Raw genomic sequence first — 27,973 nt, 5'->3', positions numbered from 1 at the left:
AGAGCATGGCGGAAACTGAAGAGACTTACATAACAGGGGCACTGATTGCCAGGACTGCCTTCCATTCAATCCAATCCAATGGAAGGATTGCGAATAGGTCTTGCAAGAACGGGATATATAAAATAGCGAAGTGAAGAGTCATAGAGAGTATGATGGCATAGACGAGCTTCATGTTGTTCCAGAGACCAAATGTGAGGAGGGACTCGCTGGATGAGAGCGCGTTCATCGCGTTGAACATCTCAATAACGACGAGAATCGAGAGTGAAACCGTTGATGCAGAACGCGACATCTCGTTTGAAAACATCTCACAACCAATCTCGGGAAATTGCGCGGAGCATTTATGGAAGTGAGACTAATCTCAAGTTAGCAGAGTGCTTCAAAAAAGCGGACACCAAGCTCATTATTCTCGGACTTACCAGTTGCCAGAAGGAGATCTGGGGGCCCTCTGGGTTGTAAAGGAACCACCAGACATAACCAAAGACTGTAGCCGCGCCAACATAGGTACCGACAACCATATACCTGAAAAGAAGCCAGCCGCCAACAAGAGGTTCATCGCGCTTCCTAGGGGGTCGTCGCATAACATCATGGTCCGCAGGGTTAAAGGACAAAGCAGTGGCAGGCAAACCATCGGTTACCAGGTTGACCCAGAGAAGCTGCACGGGAACCAAAGCTTCAGGCATACCAAGGGCGGCAGTGAGGAAAATAGACACAACCTCACCAATGTTCGATGAAATAAGGTACCGGATAAACTGTTGAGTATTGCTGTAAATCGAGCGGCCCTCTTCAACGGCAACAGTAATAGTAGCGAAGTTATCATCGGCAAGAACCATATCAGCAGCGAGTTTGGCCACGTCAGTACCAGTGCCCATGGCAACGCCGATATCCGATTTCTTCAAGGCAGGAGCATCGTTAACGCCATCACCAGTCATCGCAACCACATGACCAAGAGATTGAAGGAGGTCCACGAGTTTAGACTTGTGAGAAGGCTCGGTACGCGAGAAGAGCGAAGCATTCCGGACGGCCTCAAGTTGTTCGCTGTGGGAGAGGCTATCAAACTCTCTTCCGGTGAAACTCTTGCCTTCGAGGTTCTCAGTCTTTCCGAAAACACCGATCTGCCGGCATATTGATTCTGCGGTGTTCTGGTTATCGCCAGTAATCACAATCACACGAATACCAGCTTCGGCACACTTCTTGATCGAGTCGGACACCTCCACACGAGGGGGGTCAAGCATCGCAACAAGACCGATGAGGGTCATGTTCTGTTCCAACCGGGCGTAATCGTCAGGCGTACTGACTTTATGAAGAAGAGGGTTCGATGCGACGTCATCGACACTTGCCAATGCAATCACACGAAGGCCACGGCTCGCGTACTCCACGACTTTAGAAGACAAAAGATCAAAGTGGGTTTTGGTCAGGTTTACGCGGGAGCCATTTGGCCCAAGAAGAGCCTGTGAGCAGCGGTCGAGGATAGATTCAGGCGCACCCTTGACAAGGAGCTTCTGATCTTTTCCAGTACCCACCAGAACAGACATACTCTTCCGGTCGCGCGAGAACTCATATGTTGCCTGCAGAGGCAAACGAGATTCATAATAGTCACTCGAAACGTGTAGTTTTTGCGATGTAGGCAAGCTGAGAAGCTTATTGTTGGTGGCAACATCATCGGTACCGATCTTTTCAACAAGAACACGCAGCGCTCCTTCTGTGGGCTCGCCAATGCACGAGAACACACCGGTCTTCTCATCGTGAGCAAGTGCAGCACCGTTGCAACGAGCCATGACCTCAGTCATCTGTCGGACGGTCGAGGAAGAGGCCGCCAGATTCGTAACAACCTTACCATTGACGGAAAGGTTCCCCTCAGGGGCGAAAGTTGTGCCTTCTACGTCAATGGCCTCGACGTCAGTTCCCAGCTGAGACAGGTAGACGAGCTTCCCAACACTCATTTGGTTGGTTGTCAAAGTTCCGGTTTTGTCAGAGCATATCACACTGCAGCTTCCGAGAGTCTCAACAGAAGGCAGAGAGCGAACCACAGCATTCTTCTGTGCCATTTTGCGAGTCCCGAGAGCCAAACAGGTAGTTATGACAACGGCCAACCCTTCAGGAATGGCCGCCACTCCAAGTGACACGGCGATCTTGAGATAATAGATAGCACCTTTAGCCCATCCACCGTGAGAAGGATCATTGAAATGTTCGAAATTAATGACCCAAACCAGAATGCAAATGACAGTGATCACCTTAGCGAGCATATCACCGAAGTCGTTTAGTTTCTGTTTCAATGGTGTAGGTTCCGAGATTTGAGACGTGATACTTTCATGGATATCACCGATTGCGGTCGATGAACCAGTCAAAACGACGATGGCTGTGGCATTACCATTGACGACAGTGGTACCCGAGAATAGGACGTTGGTCTGATCCTGCTTCACAGCCTGTTTATCCTTGACCGCACGAGTATCCTTGGCCACACTCTCACTTTCACCGGTGAGAATAGCTTGATCCACCCGGAAGCTGTTGCTGTGAATAGCAAGCAGCCTGCAGTCAGCGGGGACGCGATCCCCTACCGCAATGTGAATTATATCTCCAGGTACCAGGTCTTCGGCCTTGATGCGCTGAACTGCACCATCACGAACCACTTTAGCCTCGTTTGCTGAGTATTCCTGTAGAGCCGCAATTGCCTTCTCGGCACTGCTTTCTTGAGTCACGCCGACGATCGCATTGAGAACGAGAATGGTTAAAATCTGGGGTAGCGCGCAGAAGTTAGAAAGTCTGTAGTGAGTAAATGTGGACTGATTCCCAGTACGTACCACTGCAGGGTCGACAAAAACAGTCCAGTCGTCACTATCCTCGAAAAGAGCAAGGACAAATGAAACTGCGGCTGAACCTAGAAGAATGAGGACGAGCTGGTCCTTGAATTGTTCGAGAATCAGCTCCCATAGAGGAGTTGGGGGTTCTTCGGCGAGAGCTAGCGGTTAAAAGAGGACATGTTAGCTTTCCGACACTGGGCTTATTTCTGCGCTGGAAACCAAGGACTCACCATTTGGGCCATATTTCTGTCTTGATTTCGACGCCTGGGAACTAGACAAGCCAGAGCGCTCCGAGACACCGAAATGTTTCAGCACCTCCGACGGCGAGAGAAGGAATGAGGTCTCCATGGACGACTATAGAGACCGGATAGTTGACCAGGACCGGAGGAGCAAAAAGAAACAAAAAGAGCAGAGGGAGTGTGAGGAGAGGGGGGATGTTGGTCTGGGGAGATCAAGACATTAACTGAAGCCAGGACAGGTGGCCGAACGGAGCAATACCGTAAACTAGTGAGCACTGAGCGGAGGCCGGGAAGTTTGGAGAATCCCAGTCGGGAAAGATCTAGAAAGAGAAAAATGGACCCTGGCCAAGGGAGGCGAACTTCTGCTCTAAAACCTAAATGATGGATACTTGTCGCCGCAGGGATGGCTTCCTTATATATTGTATAATGTTCTGATCGACGGAGTAATAATCTTCAATGAACACGACGAAGATCTCGCCGCCATACACATAACCGGCCCTTCCACCATCCGATCACCATCCGATGATGATTATTTAGTGAAGTGTTTAGTGAAGCTGGATCTGGTGTCTGGTACTAATGGGGCCAGGCACCGTGGACTCAACGTGTTCTTTTTGACGTAGTTACCGGTTGGTTTCCGGTACCGAGCGACAGGGCTGAACACGCCCGTACCCCAGCCTCTTTGATGCCTTTTCTCTTGATGTACGGATGTTGCTTCTTCACGCATACCAAAGCCGTAGAGCAGCTTACATCCCCTATTGCGGCCATTTTTAAGGCGAATAGCAGCCTCTTTGAAAGATAATATCTCAATTATAATATCATGTTTTCGCCTGGTGGTGTAATTAATTGGTTATACTGTTACGTTACTTTGACCTCTGCAAGAAACGCTGATGCCTTGTCCCAGATCCACAACCAAGACGAGCAAAGTGGCTCTCTCCTGAGTCATGAACCAGTCAACATATCTTGCTGGGGAACCACGATGAGCTTGTGGGCTTTCTGATGGATCATCTGCGATACAATGCCAGCTTAAGTGCGTCAAGAGGTTCAGAATCCAATCGTAGAAGAAAGATTATGCTGAAGAGTCGATGGGGAATGCTTTTGAATTGGAGAACCCTTGGGATATCGCATGCATCTGCTTCGTTTATCACACCGGTTCGCCGCAGTCACGCACCGCTATTTCTCTCTCGACGGTGAACAATGTGCATAGGAGGTCCATGATCAAAAGTCTGAAGGCGTGTCTGGGGCAAGACTTTGCCAGGCATACGGAGCATCCAAATAAATCATGTGATTCAAGTCATGTGACCGGCACAAGGTAGTCATGTGTTGGAATAACTAATTACTGCCTGAGGCTTCAATCCCCCTGTTTGGTTGAGTGCAAACAAAACAAACCCAAACAAGCTGGGCTGTCGCTTTCTCGCTAAAGCTGGACTGGTCGTCACCTCACCGTCCCATTGCCTCTGGGTTGCTAGGATCGTCTCGTCATCTCCCCCCAATCTTCATCGCTTCTTTGCTCCAGTCTCTTTTCTTTCACGTCCTTCGCTTCTTCGACCTCATATATCTCTTCTCAGCTCATCTGCGTGCACCGTATCCCTCCCGATCTCAATCTAATCGGCCACTATGACTTCTGAGGTATGTTATTCGCGGCCCAACCCCTCCACCTGGTGTTATCAATCCAGCACGAGGATCATGATGCTGTCGCCTGCCTTTGCCCTGTATTTCTTTCCCTCCACTGTTTATTTACCTCATACGTTCGCATTTTATTTAGTTTATGCTCTTGACTAACAATATCTTGTTTTCTGCAGCGTGAGAGGTAAGGGTCTAGACTTTCGTATGCCCCAGATAAGAGCCGAACTAACACCCCTCCTCCTTCAGCAAGACGTTCCTCGCCCGCCTTTGCGAGCAGGCCGAACGCTACGATGGTAAGGCACTTTTGACTCTTGGACTGATCTGATTATTATGGACTAACGTCTGGTCTCCCGTTGTAGAAATGGTCACGTACATGAAGGTGAGCCGCTAAGCGCCCGCGATGGATTGTTTTGGCGTATCCTGAACACCACCACTAACTCGTCTAATAGGAAGTCGCCAACGTATGCATATTCCCCATCTCAAGCTCACGCGCTTCGTTTCCCTCTCCTTGCCCCTGCCACGTTCCGAATAACTGACCCCTCTCAGATTGGAGGCGAACTTACCGTTGACGAGCGTAACCTCCTATCTGTCGCTTACAAGAACGTCGTTGGCACCCGCCGTGCTTCGTGGCGTATCATCTCCTCCATCGAACAGAAGGAGGAATCTAAGGGCTCCGAGCAGCACGTCGGCATCATCCGTGATTATCGCCAGAAGATCGAGACCGAGCTGGAGAAGGTCTGCCAGGATGTCCTTGATGTACTAGACGAGTCTCTTATCCCCAAGGCCGAGACCGGGGAGTCTAAGGTCTTCTACTACAAGATGTATGGTGTTAATCCTCCGTTGGGAGTCAGTAGCTGATGCGACAAATAGGAAGGGTGACTACCACCGCTACCTGGCTGAATTCGCCTCCGGCAACAAGCGCAAGGTTGCTGCTACCGCTGCCCACGAGGCTTACAAGGTATGGGTTTATTCCACCTTCTCCGTTTATCACCTAGAATGTAAACTTACAAAATACAACAGAACGCAACGGATGTTGCTCAGACTGAACTTACACCTACCCACCCTATCCGCCTGGGACTTGCCCTGAACTTCTCGGTATTCTACTACGAGATTTTGAACTCTCCCGACCGTGCCTGCCACCTCGCCAAGCAGGCGTTCGATGACGCCATTGCGGAGCTTGACTCTCTCTCCGAGGAGAGCTACCGTGACAGCACTCTTATTATGCAGCTGCTGCGTGACAACCTCACTCTATGGACTTCGTCTGACGGCAACGAGGCTGAGAACCAGTCCGCCGCCCCCAAGGAGGAGAAGCCTGAGGAGGAGGCCGCCGCTCCCAAGGAGGAGAAGCCCGAGGAGGAGGCCAAGGCACCTGAGTCGTAAAGGCGGTGGTTATTGTTTTACTTTTGTGTTGTATCAAAAAACCGCGTTATGCGCCCGGCGTGCCCCTGGGCGTACGATACTTTCCCCCTAAAGTGTTTTGCGAAAGTCTGTTGTTTTAGCTGCGTGACAGGTTTGGACCGGCACTTATTTTCCACCTGTTTGGGATTATCTGGGTCGGCCAGCGGAGTTTAACATTCGGAGAGCGGAGGAAAGGGGCGGAGTGGAATTATCTATCTCTCTTTTATTCTCTCTTTTTTATTCCCACCCCAGCAAGATACAGTGTGTTAGTTCACGTTTTTTCTCACTCATCGCCTTCCGCCGTTTACCCCTTGCCCCTTTCCCACCTTGTCTTTTCCCATACAATCAAAGCTGATAGGCTTCAATATCGAATCCGAGTAGTTGATTCTATCGCCGCTTTCAAGTGTAGGCGTGCCTTGGGTGATTATCTCTAATCGGCCCTGATTTAGAAATTCAGCTGATTATCCATACATACATACATATACGCTGTTGACGCATGGTAGTGGAACATGGTCGCTCCATTTGCTCGCGTATCTTTAGGCGCACGTTAGTAAGTAAATCGCACCGGGGCCTGGCAGATACTAACCATTCAAATTACTACTTTGCATTGCTGTGATCCAAGGCAGAATCATATAGGATCAATTAAGTCATTGTGTTCTTATGGAGCACCACTCATGATTTTCAAGAGGTTAACTCTTAAAACGCAAGAATACAGTTATTCACAAACTGAAAGAAGACTCTATCGGACTGAAGTCGTGCTATGTGTTTGCACTGAAACCCAAGGAATATGTTCAACTTGAAGGATGAAGAAAACATGTAAGGGAAAAATTGTCGATCTATAACCTAGACTTTCAACTGGGTAAAAAAAAAAAAAAAGAAAAGAAAAGAAAAACAGCTGAAAGTAGGTAGATAAATACCACAAAAGAAGGGAGATAAACCAGAAAGAACAGATGCGAGGAAAAGAAAATCACATGAAGTCATCGTCATCCAACCCATCATCATCGTAAGAAGACGTCTCAATCTTGTTCTCTCTCTGCGCAACCAAGGACACCTTCGTCTTTGCAGCCTTGGTCTTCTTGTTTCCTTTGTCAGCAGCTCGCTCCTCCTTCATCTTCTCATTACTCAATGTCGTCAGAGTACTAGCAACCTTCTTGATGTCTCCACTGGGCAGCTCCTTCGCTAAAGCCTTCGTGAACTCCGGCAACCAAAGCGCATACTGGGGCTTCTTGCTTTGCAGCGCCAAAAGCGGCGCAATCGTACTCGTTAACTTGGCAAACTGATCCTTGGTCGTCGGCTTAAACAGCGGCATGGCAGACAAATCCACCGCCTGTGTTGGATCACCCGAAGTATCATTCACAACGACCGTCTTGTTCTTGCCCCGGTTGCGGTTTAGATCAATATCCCCAAAGAGATCCTCAGCGTGCTTGAGGTCGGAGTCCTTTTCGGTTGCGCGCAGACGAGCACGCTTGTCGGCCTCATCCTCGTCACTATCCGAATCATCTGCCTCCTCCGCGGCCTTCTGGCGCGTCTGCTTGTGCTCTGCTATCCGCTGCGCCTTGCTCTTCTTGTTGGCGGCGGCTTCGGCATCCGCTTTCGCTTTGGCTTCGGCGGCTTTGGCGGCCTTCTCACGCTCTACTTCGCTGTCTTCGGCGGCGTCCCAGGAGTCAAGGACCTAGTTTCATAATTCGCCAGTTAGACGAGTTGTCCTCAAAATAGTGTGCAAGGAGGGGGTGAGTGAAGTATATACATCGTCCTCTTCCTCGTCATCGAACCGACGGCGGGCAGCAACGGGGGGAGGAGAAACACTCTCTTCCTCTTCTTCGTCTGTTATAAACATCGAATTAGTGCTCCGCTCGCGGCGCACGATGAAGAAAAGTAATTTTGAACTTACCCCACTTAGATGGCGGCATGGTGGCTAGACAGTCTTAGGAAGAGTAGGGAAAGTATCCGAGATGGTTCGATATATCGTTGGCCCTGCAGAGAGAAAACTTCCCGAAGCAGGGATTTGTCGTGGGCAAAATTGACAATCGTTGGGGGAGGGCAAAAGTCGTTCCTTTGCCTGCTCCTGTTAATACTGTACCTGGTGGGGCATGTGGTAAGTCACGTGTCATCTTTCATGCCCGATCCTTCAGGAATTTGCCTCATGCAAGTACAGCTTCCGCCTTATGGAGAACGACATTATGATCTGAGTACGACTCGGGACACTGGTCGTTCTACTATAAATTACGCCGTTCTATTCGGTTGATTTCAGAAACTTTTCATTAGGTCACTGTATCATTTAATTGGCTGTTAGATTCGTCATCATAAATGTTTTCCCCCTCCTGGCCACCTGCTACCCATACAGCTCAGTTTAGGCGCTGCTTAGGAGAAGTGAGGTCAAGTGCCTAAGGCCTGAACCATACCAGTCTAGGGTTTGAGCCCAATCATCCGCGAAATAGCATGTCTGATTGGAAAAGTTGGTTTCATAGCTGCATTTACAGGTTGACGGAGTTGCGGAACTTCTCGCCAGCGTAGATGGCGTTCTCGCCAAGCTCCTCCTCAATGCGGAGGATCTGGTTAAGCTTGGCCAGACGCTCAGACCGGGCGGGAGCACCAGTCTTGATCTGTCCGGAGCGCAGACCCACGGAGATGTCGGCAATAGTGACGTCCTCGGTCTCACCAGAGCGGTGGGACACCATGACACCCCAGTTGTCGGCATAGGAGTCCTTGGCGGCCTGGATGGACTCGGTGAGAGTACCGATTTGGTTGACCTTGAGGAGAAGGGCATTGCAAGACTTAAGCTCAATGGCCTTCTTGATGCGGAGAGGGTTGGTGACAGTCAAGTCATCACTATTGTTTTGTTAGACAAATCAAATGAGACAGCGAAGGGGAGCACTTACCCAACGATCTGGAAGTCTGAGGTCTTGTAGAAGTAGCTCCAGGCCTCCCAGTCATCCTCAGCGAAGGGGTCCTCGATACTGACGATGGGGTACTTGGAGGCGAGGGACTTGTAGAGGTCGGCAAGTTGCTCGTAGGTGAGCCACTTGGAGGGGTCGCTGTCGGGGTTCTTGAAGTCCAGGTCGTACTTCTTCTCCTCAGCCTTGTAGAACTCGCTAGAGGCAACATCCATGGCGATGTGAATCTTGCCGGTGTAGCCAGCCTGCTCAATGGCCTCGGTGATGAGGTCAAGGGCCTCCTCTGCGGTCTGGATATCGGGAGCAACACCACCCTCGTCACCGACGTTACCAGCGGACTGGCCATACTTCTTCTTGGCCAGAGCCTTGAGCTTGTGGTAGACCTCAGCACCCTGGCGGAGACCCTCAGAGAAGGAGGAAGCAGTGCTTGTTAACGTTAGTAAACATCTAATGGCTACTTATCTGCACGCGGGACTCACTCAGGAACAATCATGAATTCCTGGAAGGCCAGGCGGCCACCAGCGTGGGAACCACCGTTCAGGACGTTCTGGAAGGGAACGGGAAGGACGTAGGGCTTCTTGGTTCCAGCCAAGTCGGAGATGTGAGCATAGAGAGGGACACCCTTCTCAGCAGCACCAGCTTTGGCAATGGCCAAACTGACACCGAGGATGGCGTTGGCACCAAGGTTCTTCTTGTTGGCAGTACCGTCGAGCTGGTTGAGGAACGCGTCAACCTTGGACTGCTCCTTCACATCGATGTTCTCCTTGATGACGGCAGGGGCGATGACTTCGTTGACGTTCTTAACGGCAGTCAGGACACCTAGTCGAGGAGGATGGTTAAAAGCCTGGTCAGACGTATGGTGAATGTTTGAAATAACGTACCCTTTCCGAGCCACTTGGACTTGTCACCATCACGGAGCTCGTGAGCCTCGTGCTGACCTGCGATTGAATGTTAACAACATGGGCTCCCCTCGCGCTCGAGGCGTCCTCGATAGGTCACAAACCGGTAGAAGCTCCAGAAGGAACAATGGCGCGGTGAAGACCAGTCTCAGTGACAACGTCCACCTCGACGGTGGGGTTACCACGGGAGTCGTAGACAGAGCGGGCGTGGATCTTGGAGATGGGCATTTTGATGAACTATGAGATATGGAATTAGAAAGAGAGGAAGAAAATTTTCGCAAGAAGGAATGTCAACAAATATGAAGGAAGGCGGAAGGCAAACAGGTGCTGGTAGTGGTCTAGCAGGCGGGGGGATGTGGTTCACCGATGGCCCAAAATGAATGATGGATGCCAGCAGGTGAGCGATGGAGTCACCGGTCAATCACTGATCGATCGAGACCACATGGACTCGAGTCAGAAACAGACTATTGTAGAGGAAGCATACCAATAAATCCAAAAGTCCAACTAGAGCAGCAGTGATGATGGTGCTAAGGTACCTTGATGATAAGGAGGGGTCAAGCTTAAGCTGGTGGGATGGTGGGGTTGACAAGCACAAGGGTACTATAAGGCAGAAAAAGAAATGGAACTTACTAGACCTTTGGGGCGGCAAAAAGAGTAAAACAACAACAGCGAACGGAGCTACTGAGAGATGACAATTGGAATGGAAACAGCTGGTTCTTGTATTCTACGCACGGGAAAGCTCACGGCCAGTTCCTCCGGGTCTTTCCAAGGTGATGGTGGGGCAGCAATTGCCTGTTTGTTGGCTCAGGAGGTTTCATTACGCTCGACAGCGAGATCTCCCGTACTCCCTCGGGGTAAGGCGGGTGGCAGGAGGCCCTGCGAGAATCAATTCGAACCATCTGTAATGGGGGTTTATCATCGTGGCTTATTCTATACTTCATCTATCGTGAGCTCTCTGGAAGCACCATAAGAGCGTAGTTAATTCTTCGTGACGCAATTGACTCAGGAGCATTCTGTGCACTTGTCCATACCCGAGTCTAGAGCCAATGCTGAATGTAAAGAGCTCTGACGTTACTTCGCGGTCCTCCCTTCTGATGCATTTCGTGCCCAAGGCCTTGCTCTGGCAACTCGGCAACTTCATTGCGTAATGAGGGACGAAAACGAGAAAGCCGGAAGTGACAGACACCTTGCTGCCTGAAGTCTGGTACCGGATAATAGATACTGCGGGTTGCCTTGTGGCCTGGTTGGAGCCTTAACTGTCGCCTGAATAAGACGGCATACAGTTGCTCATGTGACTAGATGCCTGAGCGCGAGCTTGAGAGAGCTCTCAAGCTAAGTCCAGATACGCTTGAATCAGCATCTCCGTCATCACACCAATCCTTCCACAACCCAAATCACTCCCATCCATCCGGTTCGTCGAGGCTATTTGGATTATTCATTTGATTGACGATCCCCGTTGGCCTTCTATTCGTCATGAACGGCGCCGCTGATCCCGAGAGGGAACAGGCGCTGGAGGATTACAAGCGGAGCCTACTGGATCTCCGGGAATGGGAGGCCAAGCTCAAGACGCTTCGTATGGGCATCAAGGACTTGCAGAGGGAGTTTGATATCTCGGAAGAAAACATCAAGGCTCTGCAAAGTGTCGGTCAGATCATCGGAGAGGTGCTGAAGCAACTTGATGAGGAGCGATGTACGTTCTCCAGCAATAGCTGCGTCGTTTTACCGTCGTTTATGCCGCAGCAGCTAACCAGAAATAGTCATTGTCAAGGCCTCATCTGGACCCAGATACGTCGTCGGTTGCCGTTCGAAAGTTGACAGGGCGAAGTTGAAGCAAGGAACTCGTGTTACTCTCGATATGACGACTCTCACCATCATGAGAATGCTACCGAGGGAGGTTGATCCGCTGGTGTATAACATGTCTTTGGAAGACCCAGGACAGGTCAATTTTGCTGGAATCGGTGGTCTCAATGAGCAGATCCGTGAGCTACGTGAAGTGATTGAGTTGCCACTGAAGAACCCTGAGCTTTTCCAACGAGTTGGCATCAAATCGCCCAAGGGTGTGTTGCTCTATGGGCCTCCAGGAACAGGAAAAACCCTTTTGGCGCGTGCCGTGGCAAGCTCTATAGAGACAAACTTCTTGAAAGGTACACCAGCCGCCACCGTCCAAAACCCAAAGCCTCGCTAACACGACCTAGTTGTCTCCTCTGCCATCGTTGACAAATACATTGGTGAATCCGCACGGTTAATCCGAGAGATGTTTGGTTACGCCAAGGAACACGAACCCTGCATCATCTTCATGGACGAAATCGATGCTATCGGTGGCCGACGATTTTCTGAAGGTACCTCGGCAGATCGTGAAATTCAGCGAACATTGATGGAGCTTCTCAACCAGTTGGACGGTTTCGACTACTTAGGGAAAACGAAGATTATTATGGCAACGAACCGACCTGACACACTTGACCCTGCCTTGCTACGCGCTGGTCGCCTGGACCGGAAGATCGAGATCCCCCTGCCTAACGAGGTTGGCCGCCTTGAGATCTTGAAAATTCACACCAGCACTGTACAAATGGAAGGCGACATTGATTTTGAAAGCGTTGTCAAGATGAGCGATGGATTGAACGGTGCTGATCTTCGCAATGTTGTCACCGAAGCGTATGTTGTACCTCTCTTACCGTCCCTGCTCAGTAGCTAACATCAGAACAGGGGTCTCTTTGCCATTAAAGACTACCGAGATGCGATCAACCAAGATGACTTCAACAGGGCAGTTCGTAAGGTAGCTGAAGCGAAGAAGTTGGAAGGCAAGCTCGAATACCAGAAGCTGTAGACTAGTCGACCGCAGATAGCATTGTCATTTACGGAATCATTGAACAATTAGCCTTGATATGAATCGTAAAGTCGAGTAGAATATATGTATATATAACCACGTTCAATGTGAATCGTATTCTTAGGAAGATGCCAGTGGACGCCGTTGAGTGTCTCAGGTGCCCTGTATCCGTAAAGTGTTTGGGGATATTCAGCCAAGACGGTCCCTCGCCGATGTGCTTGGCCAATTAAAGCGAGTCCGGAATGGAATCACAACATGTGGCCACTCCTTTTGAGAACAATCAATCCGACACAAAACACAGGGATCGAGGTCAGCTAGTATAACTGTTGCTAGCGGAGTTTTCTCCGCTACGAACGTGAAAACCTGACACATAAAGCTGGGTGCGACGGGTTCTGCTTCTACAGCACTAGCTGCACGGTTGGTGATTCCTTGCTTCCTCCACGCGATCCTTGTCGAGTTGATGGGGTTTCCCTTGTTGGCTGTCGACAATGCTAACATTACGCATGGTATCTTCTAGAAATAAGGCAGCGAGACTTACGTTTGCTCGAAACGTGGCGACTGGGAAGCAACGAGAGCCCGATCAACGTTGAAACCATCACCTATGCCGCACACTTAGACGAGAGCTTCGACCATAACCCCGACTGTCTTTGTGAGACCCTCTCTCAATATTTGAGTGGTCGACGCGGCTATGTCTTTCCCGAACCCTCACGGCAGTCCTGCATACACTCCCTCGCGCTCTCCCTCAGACAAATACTGGCAGGCAAGCCGCAGCCCCGGGCCGAGCGGAGGATTGGGGGGTTACGGGTTCTCGCAGCCAGCTGGAGTCGCGAATAACCTCAACAATTTCTTTTCCGGCGACCGAACTCTTCCGATGTACAAGGATAAACCATTTTTTGCGCCGCGGCGGACAGGCCCGAGACTTCGACGGAGGAGGGTCCTCCAAGGCGTCATCCTTTTGGTTGTGCTGTTTTGTCTTTGGTACGTCGTTACAGGGCCAAACAATCCCAATCGGTCTCCGTGGGTCTCAGACACGAAGAAGGGTGAGAAGCTATACAAGTGGGTCAGGAGTTTGGAATCGGAACAGCCCTATGATGGCACACCATTGAAAAACGTTGATTGGGATGCGCGACGGGAGAAGGTTCGGGATGCGTTTATTGTCAGCTGGGATGGCTACGAACAATATGCTTGGGGTACGTTTCTACAGAGTCCTACAGAGCTTTTTTCATGGCCTTGACTTACTGACGGATGTCTCTGAAAGGCTTCGACGAGTATTACCCAGTTACCAAGAAGGCTAAAAACATGGTCAAGGGTGGAATGGGCTGGCAAATAGTGGATGCGTTGGACACGCTGATGATTATGAACCTCACATCGCGTGTGCAGCATGCGCGCACATGGATTCACAACTCCCTGCAATATAACCAAGACCATGATGTGAACACATTCGAAACCACTATACGCATGCTCGGCGGACTTCTCTCCGCTCATTATCTCTCTACAGAATATCCCAGTCTTGCGCCTATTACTGACGATGACATTGGATCACCCGGCGAGGATCTATACATCGAAAAGGCTACCGATCTTGCAGAGAGACTCATGGGCGCTTTTGATTCGGGCTCGGGAATTCCATATGCCAGCATCAACCTCAATAAGTCCACTGGTATTCCAGCGCATTCTGACGGCGGCGCTTCGTCTACGGCCGAGGCAACCTCAGTGCAACTAGAGTTCAAGTATTTGGCCAAGTTGACGGGGGAAGCTGAGTACTGGCGCATTGTAGAGAAGGTGATGCAAGTGGTCGATGAGAATCACAGCCCTGACGGACTTGTTCCCATTTATATCCACCCCGAAACAGGCAATTTCAGGGGATCCAACATCCGCCTCGGTAGTAGAGGCGACTCTTATTATGGTACGATATTCCCAAAGTTATCTAAGTAACCGTGTGCTAATAAACCCTAGAATACCTAATTAAGCAATACATCCAGACATCAGAGGATGTTTACAAAGATATGTGGGAGGAGGCGCTTGTCGGAATCCGCAAACACCTCATCACTTATTCAAAGAACGCCCGATTGACCGTGTTGGGCGAGCGACAAAGCGGCCTTGACGGCCCCCTTAGTCCCAAAATGGACCACCTCGCCTGCTTCCTCCCAGGGACGATTGCCCTTGGTGCCACAGGAGGTGTCCCACTTTCTGAGGCGAAAAACTCGCCTGAGTGGACGCGTCGACACGACGAGGAGATCCTCCTCGCCAAAGAACTAACGAAGACCTGCTGGGCAACATACCTAGCGACGAAGACGGGGCTTGCTGGTGAAATCTCGTACTTTGAAATCGATTCACCACACGTCTCGGAACTAGATCAATACCCCGATTCTACAATCGCCACCGGCACGAACCAAAAGGCAGCCGACAAAGATCTCCCTCTCAAGTCGCAGCCCCTCTACCCTCTTGCGAATTCCAAATCAGATCCCAATTCTTGGCGTAAGGACATTACGATCCGCAACAACGACAGGCACAATCTCCAGCGCCCAGAAACTGTCGAATCTCTATTTTACATGTACCGCATTACCGGCGACGAAACCTATCGTCATTGGGGATGGGAGATGTTCAAGTCATTCGTCAGACACAGCGCCGTTGTTGAGAAATCTTCCCACTACGAAACCGAAGCCGGAGACGCGACCACGTACCGGATCGTAAGCTTCAACTCGCTCTCGAATGTGAATACACTCCCAGCTACTCAGCGGGACAATATGGAGAGCTTTTGGTTGGCAGAGACATTGAAATACTTCTATCTTCTGTTTTCCGATCGCGACTTCCTTCCGCTTGAGGAGAATGTGTTCAATACGGAGGCTCACCCGATGCCACGCTTCAAACCGACTGGGGAATTGAAGACCGGTTGGGCAAGGACTAAGGGCCCTGTATGAGTACGAGTTGGGTATATAAATTATTTCTGTTATTGTTCTGCGTATGTACTGCAGGCGCGTTTTGGAGTTCAGATTCATCGCTTTTGTTAAATATAGGTTGGACTTGTTATCAGCTATACAATGCTTGAACGATGTACGACGTACGCCGATCACTAAGACCAAGGCTGCTGCTCACTTGGTGCTTCGTGTTATGTACTCCGTACACCCGCCCCCAAAATTCTATATAGTAGTGAATCAAAGACGATCCAACGCAGCATCAATCAACCTCCGATATCCCTTAACGGCTTCCTCCAACTGCGCAACCGTAATGGACTCATGGTCCCCATGAGCAACGAAGATACTCCCTGGCCCATAAAGATACCGCTTTACATCACTCCCCTTGTAGACCTTCAAATTCGGCACATCAGTGCCGTAATTCACAGTCGTAACACCGAACCCAGGAACATCAGAATCTAGGCCCTGCGGCCCATACCCGCCAACACCACCACTGGGCCCTTGCGCGAACTCCACAGAGACATGGGGGTTGTCGTTCGTTGCGTTCGCCACGGCCTTCAGCACAATTTCCATGGCATCCTCAGGTGTGCCCGCTGCAAGGCGGACAGCTACTTCGGCGGACGCCGCCGCAGGGACAACATTCGCTGCGACACCGGCTTCAACTCGGCCAATGTTCACCGTCGTCCGACCGTATTTGTCGCTTGCGGGCAACCCGCCTTCTTCAACTGGCATATCGCCTAGTTTATCGACGACCGAGAGCGCGGGGAGGATAGTGCTAAGCGCACTCTCCCCGAGCCAGGGATACCCCGAGTGCGACGACTTGCCCTTAACGTGGATATGGAAGCTCAGCATGCCCTTGTGACCCGAGACGAGGTCAAGGTTGGTCGGTTCGCCAAATATGACTGTCTTGTACCCGGCGCCGACGAGATCGGAGGGACTGTGCGGCGGCGGGTTCAGAGTTTTGTTTGAGGAGAATGCGCGCATGCCTGCGCCGCCGACTTCTTCGTCGACGACGAAGAGGAGACCTAGCGGGGCGGAAGGGTTTTCCTTGAGGGTTTCGAGCGCGGCAAAGACTTGGGCTGCTACGCTGCCCTTTGCGTCGTCGCAGCCGCGGCCGGAGATGATAATGTCTCCGTCGTCATTTTCAGCGGCAGAGTATGGGATGAAAGGCGGCACGGTGTCGATGTGGCTTGTTAGGAGGATGGAGGGCTTTGAGGCGGACGAAGATGGGTATGCGAAGACGTTGAATCGGGATGTGCGTCCCGGGACGGACTGCTTAATCACATCGAAGTTGTGAGTTTCGAGGTATGAGGCTAGAAAATCGCCGACGGCGGATTCATCTCCTGAAATGGAGGGAATTGAGACGAGGTCGCGGTGGAGGGAGAGGAAGGGGGAGGAGTCGATCAGAGACTCTGCAGTGAAAGCTGGCTGGGAAAAGAGCGGGGATTGCTGTTCAATAAGTTCGCCAGCTGTGAAGCTAGTGATGCCTAGAGCAGTTAGGAGAGAGATCTTCATCCTGTTGTTGGGATGATGGCACTCCTTGGGTCAGTTGGCGCGCAATTGCAAAGTGTTGCACTGTTGAGTGTTGAGGAATTGGAGTTGTATAGCGGAATTGGGAGTTGTATAGCGGGATTGTCGTTGATGCGGGGAAAGGTCCACAGAGCACTTTCCCGCGGATCCGGCGGTTTTGGGGCAGATCGATGTTCTACAAAATATACCCCTCTTTGAAATGCAATTGAGCGTGATGAACGAAGCTACGTACTTCAACTGACTACAACCGAATCATCCAAGAACTGTTTATCTCATGTTCTGGGCTCCGATGTCGGGGCTGACCGCCAAGTATAAATCTAGCAGAATATCCACCGCCATTGAGTGTACGGGGAACGGAAGAGACCCCGACTGCAGGCCGTAGGCTGAGTCATGCGACTGAGCAGTGAGCACAAAGTGACGAGAAAATGGATCCTCATGGGTTCCAACGGTTTCTTCCCGAGGGCTGCTCCATCGTCGTCATCGGCGTCATCTTGCGTCCAACAATTTGCTATTTTCCCTGCGATCGTCGGTAGTTGAGCTTAAGCGAGCTGAGCATTTTAACGCACAGCTATCCATGTTACTCAGCTGTCGGTCCAGTCGAGAGAGAAGCAGAGTCTCACAGCCGCGCGGTGTGGTCAAGTCTCGTGATTACTAGCCAGTAATGCAAGACACCAAAGGGACACCAAAGGGAGCGGAGGGGAAAGTTGGATGGCAAGAGCCACTCCTCGTTCATTCCAAAAAAAGACACCAACGCGAAGCGCTTCTTGGGCCCTTGGCCCCTGCCACCTTTCCCATGGTTCGGAAATTCTGGAAGCAGCATCAGCCAGCCGTTTGTGTGGCTGTCAGGGCCTCGCCTTGAGAGGGTCATTAGAACCATGGTTCCGAACTCCAAACAAAAGCCATAAAGCGAACCATAACGCGGCCTTGTTCGCCATGTGGGCTTGACGTCGGTACCGAAAGTTTTGCCGGTTACCAGACAGCCACTCACAGTGAGCCTTTTTAACTACGTATTTATGAGCGAAGATTCTTCGCGACGCCGCGACGGAGCGGCGTTTGGCCTACCACAATTTGGAGGTCCCTGGCGTCGGGAGGAATCCATGGGTTCCCTGGCTTTTCGAGGTCCAACCCCTCCATCCTGCCCAGCCCAGGGTTTGGGCTGCGCCTCCGGAGAAAAAGAAAAAGAAAAAGGTAAAAAGAGGTCGGGGACACAATGACGCTGCTCCCTGGGAGGCCAATTGAAGATAGGGCCAGTCCTTTCGGACATATATGCATCAATGCAGAGACGGTCAGAATGTGTCTGTGTTCGAGTTGATAGCTCATGATATTTTTGGTCATTGCGCTCCTCGTCTTGATGGGTCGCACGGCGCCAAAGAAGAAACCCGGCGAGTTGGACCAGTCGAGTCGGTCGGAGTCTAGACGGATTTTAGTGTCAGATTCTTTAGTTGGCGGAAACGGTTTGTGGGTTTGTGTTAGTTGATGTGTGTTTAGATTTGTGATGTGCAGCGCCGGCGTCATCTGTTTGCGACGGCTTGACGCTTGAGGGTTATGGAAAGGATAGGGAAAGTCCGATGTAGAGAGGTACAAAATAGAAGCATGAAACCGGAGCGTCTATATCAGACAGTTTGAGCTAAGACTGTGACACCGGCTAACCAACGCTGTATAGCTCAGCCAGTCGTGGCAACAAACGGAACCCTGGGACGGTCGCGACTGGACAGTGAATTTTGCCCTGACCTAACTAATCCTCTCTTGCTGACTCTTGTCTCTTCCGTTCGATGAGAATTCTTCGTATGACAGCTTCTTCAGGATTTCACCCTTGAACGCGCTCGCGAAGAGACTCTTCTGATTGACTGCTGCTGCTGAGCTGTCACTGCCTGCCAGCCTGAGCCAACTGTCGCTCCTCCACCGACGAGTCACAGCCAGCGCGCTCCACGTTTTCCCTGTCGTCTGCCCGCGGCCACTGCTGCCCTACAGACCGATTGCCTCCTCAGCACTGACGGTTTCTTCTCAATAATAATAATTACCAATCCTGCACCCGCTGCTCCGTGCGCACAGCTCTCGCAGTTTCTTCTTCAAACCCGTTGCCATTTCGACTGTCCGTTCTTCCTTCTACTTCTCTACTTCGACCGTTCGCGCGTTGACAGTCGGAATTCCTCCCATCGCCTTCCCTCACTTCCTATAACCTTCCTCCGCCACCTTCACCTTCCCTTTTTTTCATCTTCATCCTCTTCTTGAACCCCCCGTCTCTCCCGATATCCGATATGATTGCTTTTCCCTAAGCTATCTCTTCGCCTTTTGTTCTGTCCTACACCCGCCGCACGTGAGCAATCTCGCTGATCGGCCATCGGAACCTTAAAATTCACACCAATTTAAGACTCAAGATCCAGACCTAGTTCCAGATTGTCTGTCGACAACACAGTTACGCCCTGCAATGCTGAAGCTCTCGCAGCTTCTCGAGGCCAGACGGCACGAGGGCATTGACACAATGCGCGACCCTTCGCCTCCCTCTCGCCAGCCTCCCCAGTCTCCTTTGACCGCATCCACTCCAGTCTCACCCGCGGTTTCTTTGTTTTCCGCCAAAGGACATACGCGCTTCTCCAGTTCCGCGTCGTCGCTTGTCTCATCCCCTGGCCATGGCAACTCGATGGATATCGCTACTCGAAATCCCTTGACAGGCGTAAAAGAGGAGGAACCCTGCGGATCGCAGGCGAGGGATTTAGAGGAGGAATATTTCCGTATGCTGCCCTTGCTCCCAGCCTCATTTTTCCTCTTCTGCCTTTCCACTGTCACGGTTCTTTTAATAGTAAAAAAATCGCCGACTAATGATTGACATGCAGAACACTTCGATCAAGGGCTATCCGTCCCTGAAGAGTCATACCTATCTACAGTCAGTACTTGCGACGGCTGCGACTTCACTGATGCTGGTATGGATACGGTCCACTCCCCAAAAAAGAGACGCTCCGACAACGCCTCAGCAAACGGCCTTTCCCGAATTGGCTCACGGATATCCACCATCTCAAATCGGTGGAAGTCCAAACGAGCATCCGACGGCCACGACGGGGAGTCGTTCTCACCGCAGATCCGGTCCCGGACCAACTCGTCAGCATCTGTATTCGCTGCTAGCCCAACCACAGCATGCGCGACGGCCTGGGTTGACTCCGCTGAGATTCCCCCGTCACCCGCGAGGACCATCTTTGAAGACCGTCTCAGCGAATCAAACACACGCCCCATTGACATCACCAAGGCGAATCAGCTTCCACTAGATGAGTCCGCTCCGCAAGCTACGACACCTCTGCTCCCGCCGTTTATGGGTGATGAGCCCGAATATCCCATATCAAAAATCCACTCCCCGTTGCAGTCACCGTCTGTTGCCGACGTTTCAAACACCAGCCCAGATGCAAACGCACTTCGAGACCGTTTAGCTGGCCTCCCGTCTCCACCGCTGTCCACGAAGCCTTCAATTGCCTCTTTCAACCGCCCACGAGCTAGTACGGTCCGAACTGTTTCTGGGGATGTCCCTCCTTTGACTCTTTCCGACCCAAACGACGAGTGGGCGATTCAGCTCGGCCATGCTAATTTCACCATCCAGCCGGAGCCTTACGTTCCTGAAGTTTACAACGTTGAATCGTTCCAGCAGTTGCGGGGCCAATGGGATTTGGCGCAGTGCAATTTCACTAAGCACCTAGTTCGGACCGGGGAACATTATGGTATCACGTCGAAGATTTACAAGTTAACGCAGGAAAAATGGGAATCAATTAATCGCGAATGGAAGCGGCATTACGATGCGATGCTCGCCCAGCTTGATGCGAATGGGCCTGCGCTGAGTACGATCGAGTCTCACCACCGCAACCCCTGCGAGCAGGTCAGGATCCCAACCCTACACGACAATAAGTTTCCCGAGTTAGGCGATGGTGAAATTGTCGGCCCTATGAAGATAGCACCTGCAACTGGACGATGTCGGGATCGGTCGTTGAAACGAAATTTTTTCAAATTCTTCCAAGATCTTGTGTCTCGAGTCTAGGGATCTTTCGCCTCCGCCGACTTCGAAATCTCCACGAACCCCGCGTCTATCTCAAGAAAGGCAACAGCAAGAAAAATTAAAATAAAAAGGCAAACAAGTTTGAGAGGCTTGGATGTACAACATTTTATTGTTATCCATGCCTCTCAAAATGCTGATTCGAAAGATTCGGCAAAGTGTGCGATGACTAATGTCTTAACTTTTCCCTCCTCTGTTTACGTCTGTGCGATTTATACAGCCACATTACCGTTTCATTTTCTTACGCTGTGACCTATGATCAAATAATGACTGATGACCTGATGCGCCGGCGACTACTGTCTCGCTGTGCGCAATCCACTCCTTTATGAGCGCTTGATACCTTTTCCCTTTGTGTCTCTACCGTTTTGCATGATTACACGATGGACAGTCTCCATCTCACCCGATATAATGGTGTGGTTGTACGTCGTGGTCAGTTCCCTTCCTTACACCTGTATACCTTGCATGAACCGCAGAAAAAAAGGGCGAAACGATTGCCTCTTTCGATGGGCAAAAAAAAAAAAAAAAAAAGGTGGCGAGAAGGACAGTTGCAAGGGTTTATTATCCCTGTTTTGATACCCGGGAACGCCTGGAGGAAGGAAAAGAAAAGTAACTGTCAAAAAAAGGACGAGACCTCCAGCCTGTGGCCCATTGTACCTCTTAGAGCAGTTGATCCATCTCACAAAGCACGGATATCAACCGTGTATATAATATCTAAACATACTCACTTCCCATAATGAAAATGAATAATTCAAACTTAACTTTTGTTTGTCTGTTTGTTTTAAAGATTGGAGAAGGCGCGCGGAGGTAGATTCGATAACTAGACCCTTGCAGGAGAGTTCCGGGTTGGTTCCAAATTCAAATTTACAATCGTAGACCTCCAAATCCGACCTGCATTTACACAGGAGCCGACGCGCAGGGCCCAAAGTCGGAGGAATGCCAGCCATTTGGAACTGAGACGATGAGCAGCACCAGGCTGTGCCACCAGGGTGAGACCAAAGCTTTCTTCCCCTTTGATCAAACGAGGTCGCGTCCTGTCCGGGGCCCTTGGGTAACGTTTCACGGTTACCGAGAGATCATCAGCGCTGCATGGCGTATGCGTAAAGTACTAGTAGGAGGTAGGTAACTTAGCTACGTAGGCTCTTTGTCTTGAATTTCCAGTAGGTTTTATTTTGTTTTTTGTTCTTTTATGTAGATATAGAGACAGTTGCTTAGCTGGACCATAGGAGATGCAAATAGAACAACTCGCGCCTGGACCGTAATTCTCATCTGCGTCGATCCGACCTTGTCTTCCTTGGTCTTGTGGGATATCTAATACACTAGATACTATGGGTGACATGACATGATTCCCCAGTACAAGGAACGTAAATGCCAACCCGTACACTACTCTAGTCCAGGTTAATACTTCACGGGTCGGCCATTTTGACCGTTCCCTAGTTCAGAATTTGAAGTAAGCTAGGTCAAACAGATCAAATCCAATATTGCTTCCAGATCTTTTTGGCTTCCTCGTCGCCGCGGAATCGGAAGTCGACGCGGATGATATCTTGGAAGCCTTCAGAGAGGGCGGGCTCAGCGAAGCGGCGGGAAAAGTCGCCGAACGCGATTCCCGGAAGGAGGGTGCGGGACTCGGGGTTCTATTTTTTTGAGGATGTTTTGTTAGACTGGTTTTTGTAGGCTGAGTAAATATGGAAGCACGTAGGTAGATGCATGTATAGGTAGATGTACGAAGTGGTTCGGCAGTCAAAGCTACAGTAGCCGCGGCAAGTATTGCTTTTGATGAATGCAAACAAGGTTGATACAAACACGGAAACGCTCGAGTTGACTTACCAGGCTTGTGTTTGCGGCGCGGACCGCGTTATTGTGCTTGCAAACCTCCGGGGGCGCTGAGAAGTAAACACACCGGATCGGGACTTTGGCCTCCTTCGCGACGTCGACCCATTGAGATCTGGTGTCGACATCGGCGTTTGTGTTATCTAGGAAAAAGGAAAGAGAGAGGTCAGCGATCAATGGCTTAAACCTAGATATCAATTGTTGTGAGCGGGCCGGTAAGTAGCAGAGCAGTTGGGTTGACAATTCAAAAGCCTACTAAGCAATGCTAGCTGCTCAATGTCGGACAGAAATGCAAGGGCGATTATTTGCATGATCCGAATAGATATGGGCAGTCCAGACGTTGTGCAGGGCTAAACTCGGCTCAATATTTGCCTGTTTATACGTACCGACAACAACAGACTTGCCGGCCGCGAGGTGCTCTTTGGCGACCTTGATGCATTTCGGCCTCTGATGACTTTGTCAGTTTTCGATATATTTCCTGTAAATAAAAGAAAGAAACGCACAGTCTTCAGGATATCTTGGTTCACTCTCTCATAATCTAGCGGTTTGAGGTAGTCCCAATAGAAGGTTGATTTCCCAGCACTCGGGCTACCACAAAATATCACTAACTCCAGCGGGCTCTTTCGTGAGAATGGCGGCAACACTGGTGCTCAAACATTGTCATTAACATCATCCATAGCCCATGCTTCTGCCAATGACAGCCTTACCATCGTCGGTGGAATCAGACTCTAGATACACCGATGGATCAAAAGACTCAACGACTGGTTCAGGGGGGGCGTTGAGAAAGAACTCTTCAGGTGTCTTGAAAGGTATACTGGCATTCGCTGCAAATCCACTTGATGCTGTTAGCCAGAACTAGTCTCTCGAAGGAGTATGACTTACCGGTCGACTGAAGAATGGTCCGTTGGTCGTCCAGCGGCGTCACCAACAAATATTGACGCGGACGCATCTATTCCGGATACATCAAGATCATAGTCGTCGAAAAACTCTCGCCACATTCCAATTCTCGGTTTCCTATATTCATCATCCTCCGTCGCGGCGTACACACTGAGCGGAAAATCAAGCTCTTTCATCACGGCCAAAACTCTCTCTTTGAAGTTTGTCAGACTCTTTGAATCGTCACCTTTCTTATCCTTCTTGAGACTGATTGCTTTCTGGTTTGAAATGATAGTCACATTGTATCTGAAAGCTGTCAGCTCGTTCAGACTATGTAGGCAACGGCTAAATGTTAGCCCTACCCCTCTGCGTTGAGCTTCTGCAGCTTCGAACGTACACCTTGGTTCCACCACTTCCAGTCGGCCGCATTTCTGGGGAACCTGTTCCCCGATGCCGTGGAAACTATTGTAGAATCCTAGAAATAGTCAGTTCCACCGATGTCATCTGCATCGAATCAACCAGAGAAACATACAAAATCAAAGGCAGCTATCCGTGGCTTGTCAGATGCTTTTCGTTCTTGATTTGATTCCGGCGAGAATTTGCCGACTATCAAAGAGTTGTTTACAATTCTCCATGCGATTGACTCAGGCTTCTTTTTCGATGCCGGCGTGAAGAATGAAGATGCAACAGTCTCTTCAGGAAATGGGGAATCTACGTTAATATAAATGCAAACAAAAGCCATTTAGCTTTACGTACTTTTCACTGTAGAATCGACTTTCCGCCGAATGGGCGGTGGTGAGATCGGCTTCGGCGACGCCGCACGTTTCACAGGCCCTCCCCCGGCCATTCTGAAAGCTAAAGTGAAATAAATGGTTTATGGTTTCACTAAGACAGTATGTTGACGTATCGAAACGAGAGTCAAGGATTCAATGCAGAGGATCAAGTTATGACTTGTGAGACGGGCTGCGTTGCTCCAGGCTGACGCGCCCACGCGCCTTGAAGTTCGCGAAGTCACATGCTCTACCCAAATCACTGTTGTATAGAGGAAGTCCGTACAATTACTAGCAGCAAAATGTCGTCCTACTTCTCCGTAAAATTGGCGGATCTATGATGGATTTGGAAATATAATTTTATTTTCAACGGATCTACTTGGAGGCCTGCTCCGGGGGTATAAGTAAGAACGCAAATATCGCCGTCTACTTGGCACGGGTGTCCAGAGACAGTCGATCAGCCTGCTCGAGACGAACAGCTGATTTCAGCTGCTCCCGAAGACCAAATAGATGCTGAGAGGCGGTTCTCATCAGCTCTTGATTACTGCCATCCTGGACTGTAATGGCAGCCTGAAGGATATAGCTTCCGGTTCTTTCCAAGGGCAACAGTTCTCTGAACGAAGGCAGCTGTCGCCGCGGTTCATGCGGTTCCTGGCCTTGAATAGGATACTGTAGCACACGATGCAGAAATATTACGATGTCGTTATGGATGAACGTATCTCCTTCCACCACGTACTCAGTGACGAAACTGTAGCACTTGTCAATAAACCACATACCACTACTAGAAGGAACATATGATTGTAGGCCATGTGGGGTACTGACCTATACCCCCAGGCATTCATCGGCGTCACAATATCGCCTTTGGGAAGAGCAGCGCTGGCCGCCAGCCGAGCTGTGATAGTCGATCTAGTTCCCGCCTCCGGGATGTCCCTAAATTCGAGTTTCCATGGTTGACCGTCATAGTCATAGGAACTACCTGCAGCCTCATCCGTCCCAGCCATAGTCGCATCCGAGCTGTCGGAGGATGTGGGCTTTACATTAAAATCAGCCTCGGAAACTGGGCCGACAACTTGTGTATAGAACATCTGCCCATTGAGCATTTTATTGAGCCGTACGAGATCAGCGCCCTGCACTTCCCGACTACTGCCGCCGCGCGCATTGACCAAGCCAGGCTTCCGAGTTGCCTTGAAGATCAAACGCCTTTCGAGACGGTGACGGGGTTGCATGGCTGTCAGGCCGGTCAGCTGTTGTAACAGCTCATGGTGTTGGTGGGCGGGAACCGAGGCGAAAAGTAGTAGCTCGTGCATGTTAGGTAGCAATAATAATGACCAGGCAGTGATCGGGTCGGGTCCGAAGCGAGTCGCGTCGCAAAATCACAGAGCCGGACGTTGTTCTGCGACCGGAGTGGGAATCAACCAGCGGGAAAAGCCGGGACGGGTACTAGCTTCCACGTTTTCCGAGCCAGGTGCAACTGGACTGTGAAGATTTTTTGAGGTCGAACGATGTCGGAGGGGGTATGGTTCGATGGTCGGAATCCCTTCTCCCCAGATAATAATGCTGGCTATTATTGGGGAAGCTCCAACGGAAACTCTGACCACCCTGCAGCTGGGATAATGGTATGACTGGACTCGGAGTTGAGGCAATCCCCGCCAGTCAACAACAGTTGTTTCTTCGGCGTTTCGTTACCGTCTCGGCGGAGCTCTCGGTGATGTCACGTGAATGGTTGGAGCCGTTGCTGGAATTCCTGTCCCGACAGAGCGGAGGGCGACCCTTGATGTTTGCGTCGACTTCGAACAAATTGGAGGGGTGGGATTAGGAGGGATCATGCGGGGAGAAGGCGAGCAGCGATCCTCCACCTCAGTAGACAACCTGACTCCTCACCGGCGATGCGGGTTGGGTAAAAAGCGAAGTGAGCGGCGACGGAGCGCAGCGAGCGGATGACTGCTTTGAGAAAACATCCGACATTTGATACAACGATAATCGGATGCAAGACTGAGATTTACCCCGAACCTGTCAGCACCCCGGCGGGGCGGGCGTAAATAACGGTATTCGCGTTACACAGCCGGTAACTATTAGTGAAAAGATTATCACACCACTTGGTCCTGATAGCGTTCCTGCCGCGACTTGAGAGGAACTTATCAAGCCCTCTCCTCCCTCGCTTCCGCTCCTCCTCTTTCGTTCTCCATCCCCTCCTCTCGCTCTCAATCTTCCATCTCCAGTGTCTTCTGGCCATCTACTGTAAATATATTAATCCTCGTCTTCTTTATCCATACCAATCTCTCGATCCTTTCCGAGTCCGCTTTGAAATCTTAATTTCGGTTAATCCAACTTTTCCTTCCAACCACCTCTTTGAAAATGCGTGCCACCGTTTCTCTACGTAACGCTGCCCGGACCCCTCTTATCCGCTTCGTTGGCAGACGTTCCATCCCTCGTACGTGTCTCGCGCGAATTAGACTCAATTGGTTTTCGCCGCTAACTGCCATCAGAATCTGTTGACCACACCCCCCGGCCTCACCCGGCCTCTCCCACCGGTGTCCTTCCAGACTCCTTCGCCGCCTACCGCGCAAAGGCGCAGCAGCACGGACCCCTCGGACGCGCTTCGTTCTCTCAAGGCTCTGTTGGCCGTAGCCCTGGAGCTTCTCTTGGACCCGTCCAGCCCCAGCAGGGCGTTTTCTTTGATCGCGCCGACCTCCCCACCCGCTTCCACCGCCTCCCCTACAGCGAGGCCGAAATCGAGGCCATTGAGACTGGCGGCGCCAGTCTATACATTTGATTTTACGAGTCATCTTTGCACAGAATGATTCAATGATGATGGCCAAGATAAGACACATGGACGAGTGGCATGCTTGAGACGCGAGAGAGGACACTCCACGGTCGCTCCCAATCCCAGAGGTTATTTGAGGCTAAAAGCGGCCCTAGTGGCTTGCGGACCTCGACACTATTTCAAAGGCCGGCTTGACCGCGACCTTATGCAACTTTCCCTTTTTACTCTTTTATCTTCTTGTTTACGGCGCAGGTGGTTTTGCTAGTCTTCGTGCTTAGCGGTTTTTACTATTCTTCTGGCGCGCGTCATGCGGGATATATTTGATATCAGGTTATCAAGGTCATAGATGGGCTTGTTTCTAGAAAGCCTGGAATGCTAGAGGCAAGGTTCCTCAGCTCCATATCTATAGTTAGGTCAGAACAATTGATTGTTTGACAGTCATTGATCCATGAAGCTGTAGACTGCTCAATTGACAGTTATTAGAAGTGTAGCAGAAAACAACCAAAATGTACTCGAGGTTGACTACACACGACACGTGCCACGGCACGCTGGCCCTTAATTAAGCGCGGCTTCTCCCAGTATCACC

The 27,973-nt window shown here is 50.6% G+C and overlaps 12 protein-coding genes across 12 annotated transcripts; 5 read left to right on the top strand and 7 right to left on the bottom strand.

Annotated features, from left to right (window-relative positions):
* Window positions 1–25: 25 nt before the first annotated feature.
* Window positions 26–3,146, bottom strand: ASPSYDRAFT_150596 (calcium-transporting ATPase; the record flags this gene model as incomplete). Its single annotated transcript, XM_040842019.1, has 4 exons — window positions 26–352; window positions 417–2,732; window positions 2,799–2,956; window positions 3,029–3,146. The coding sequence occupies 4 exons, from the start codon at window positions 3,144–3,146 to the stop codon at window positions 26–28; spliced, it is 2,919 nt and encodes a 972-aa protein (XP_040703152.1).
* Window positions 3,147–4,651: 1,505 nt separating this feature from the next.
* Window positions 4,652–6,040, top strand: ASPSYDRAFT_88272 (14-3-3 adaptor artA-like protein; the record flags this gene model as incomplete). Its single annotated transcript, XM_040851990.1, has 8 exons — window positions 4,652–4,663; window positions 4,837–4,844; window positions 4,907–4,953; window positions 5,020–5,039; window positions 5,110–5,121; window positions 5,207–5,481; window positions 5,531–5,618; window positions 5,681–6,040. 8 exons carry the CDS (start codon window positions 4,652–4,654, stop codon window positions 6,038–6,040), a joined length of 822 nt encoding a protein of 273 aa, XP_040703151.1.
* A 985-nt stretch (window positions 6,041–7,025) lies between these two features.
* On the bottom strand, window positions 7,026–7,968 carry ASPSYDRAFT_30217 (eukaryotic translation initiation factor 3 subunit J; the record flags this gene model as incomplete). The annotated part of the gene is made up of 3 exons (XM_040844756.1): window positions 7,026–7,730; window positions 7,806–7,882; window positions 7,950–7,968. 3 exons carry the CDS (start codon window positions 7,966–7,968, stop codon window positions 7,026–7,028), a joined length of 801 nt encoding a protein of 266 aa, XP_040703150.1.
* A 564-nt stretch (window positions 7,969–8,532) lies between these two features.
* aspf22 (enolase acuN) lies at window positions 8,533–10,079 on the bottom strand (the record flags this gene model as incomplete). Its single annotated transcript, XM_040851989.1, has 5 exons — window positions 8,533–8,887; window positions 8,938–9,378; window positions 9,432–9,771; window positions 9,834–9,890; window positions 9,956–10,079. 5 exons carry the CDS (start codon window positions 10,077–10,079, stop codon window positions 8,533–8,535), a joined length of 1,317 nt encoding a protein of 438 aa, XP_040703149.1.
* A 1,245-nt stretch (window positions 10,080–11,324) lies between these two features.
* rpt4 (proteasome regulatory particle base subunit RPT4) lies at window positions 11,325–12,675 on the top strand (the record flags this gene model as incomplete). Its single annotated transcript, XM_040841899.1, has 4 exons — window positions 11,325–11,541; window positions 11,609–11,995; window positions 12,047–12,503; window positions 12,555–12,675. The coding sequence occupies 4 exons, from the start codon at window positions 11,325–11,327 to the stop codon at window positions 12,673–12,675; spliced, it is 1,182 nt and encodes a 393-aa protein (XP_040703148.1).
* A 688-nt stretch (window positions 12,676–13,363) lies between these two features.
* Window positions 13,364–15,593, top strand: ASPSYDRAFT_56947 (glycoside hydrolase family 47 protein; the record flags this gene model as incomplete). Its single annotated transcript, XM_040849294.1, has 3 exons — window positions 13,364–13,865; window positions 13,934–14,578; window positions 14,629–15,593. 3 exons carry the CDS (start codon window positions 13,364–13,366, stop codon window positions 15,591–15,593), a joined length of 2,112 nt encoding a protein of 703 aa, XP_040703147.1.
* A 234-nt stretch (window positions 15,594–15,827) lies between these two features.
* ASPSYDRAFT_30213 (M20 family metallopeptidase) lies at window positions 15,828–17,102 on the bottom strand (the record flags this gene model as incomplete). Its single annotated transcript, XM_040844755.1, has 1 exon — window positions 15,828–17,102. One exon carries the CDS (start codon window positions 17,100–17,102, stop codon window positions 15,828–15,830), a length of 1,275 nt encoding a protein of 424 aa, XP_040703146.1.
* A 315-nt stretch (window positions 17,103–17,417) lies between these two features.
* ASPSYDRAFT_855360 (uncharacterized protein) lies at window positions 17,418–19,057 on the bottom strand. The gene is made up of 2 exons (XM_040851533.1): window positions 18,180–19,057; window positions 17,418–18,120 (listed from the first exon to the last, which is right to left on the bottom strand). The coding sequence occupies exons 1-2, from the start codon at window positions 18,630–18,632 to the stop codon at window positions 17,734–17,736; spliced, it is 840 nt and encodes a 279-aa protein (XP_040703145.1). The 5' UTR covers window positions 18,633–19,057; the 3' UTR covers window positions 17,418–17,733.
* Window positions 19,058–19,089: 32 nt separating this feature from the next.
* On the top strand, window positions 19,090–21,333 carry ASPSYDRAFT_857167 (uncharacterized protein). Its single transcript, XM_040851555.1, has 2 exons — window positions 19,090–19,849; window positions 19,952–21,333. The coding sequence occupies exons 1-2, from the start codon at window positions 19,546–19,548 to the stop codon at window positions 21,133–21,135; spliced, it is 1,488 nt and encodes a 495-aa protein (XP_040703144.1). The 5' UTR covers window positions 19,090–19,545; the 3' UTR covers window positions 21,136–21,333.
* Window positions 21,334–22,287: 954 nt separating this feature from the next.
* ASPSYDRAFT_43675 (putative DNA 3'-phosphatase Tpp1) lies at window positions 22,288–24,808 on the bottom strand. The gene is made up of 9 exons (XM_040846702.1): window positions 24,610–24,808; window positions 24,386–24,546; window positions 24,216–24,328; window positions 23,860–24,159; window positions 23,685–23,812; window positions 23,481–23,620; window positions 23,364–23,424; window positions 22,975–23,120; window positions 22,288–22,781 (listed from the first exon to the last, which is right to left on the bottom strand). Exons 1-9 carry the CDS (start codon window positions 24,698–24,700, stop codon window positions 22,617–22,619), a joined length of 1,305 nt encoding a protein of 434 aa, XP_040703143.1. The 5' UTR covers window positions 24,701–24,808; the 3' UTR covers window positions 22,288–22,616.
* Window positions 24,809–25,049: 241 nt separating this feature from the next.
* ASPSYDRAFT_56943 (mediator of RNA polymerase II transcription subunit 18) lies at window positions 25,050–25,930 on the bottom strand (the record flags this gene model as incomplete). Its single annotated transcript, XM_040849293.1, has 2 exons — window positions 25,050–25,371; window positions 25,446–25,930. 2 exons carry the CDS (start codon window positions 25,928–25,930, stop codon window positions 25,050–25,052), a joined length of 807 nt encoding a protein of 268 aa, XP_040703142.1.
* Window positions 25,931–26,740: 810 nt separating this feature from the next.
* ASPSYDRAFT_43673 (alpha-ketoglutarate dehydrogenase subunit KGD4) lies at window positions 26,741–27,805 on the top strand. Its single transcript, XM_040846701.1, has 2 exons — window positions 26,741–27,054; window positions 27,110–27,805. The coding sequence occupies exons 1-2, from the start codon at window positions 26,979–26,981 to the stop codon at window positions 27,394–27,396; spliced, it is 363 nt and encodes a 120-aa protein (XP_040703141.1). The 5' UTR covers window positions 26,741–26,978; the 3' UTR covers window positions 27,397–27,805.
* Window positions 27,806–27,973: the final 168 nt, after the last annotated feature.

This window comes from Aspergillus sydowii (assembly GCF_001890705.1).
Source record: "Aspergillus sydowii CBS 593.65 unplaced genomic scaffold ASPSYscaffold_4, whole genome shotgun sequence".
Classification (NCBI taxonomy): domain Eukaryota; kingdom Fungi; phylum Ascomycota; class Eurotiomycetes; order Eurotiales; family Aspergillaceae; genus Aspergillus; species Aspergillus sydowii.
This window is presented reverse-complemented; position numbering and strand designations above follow the sequence as displayed.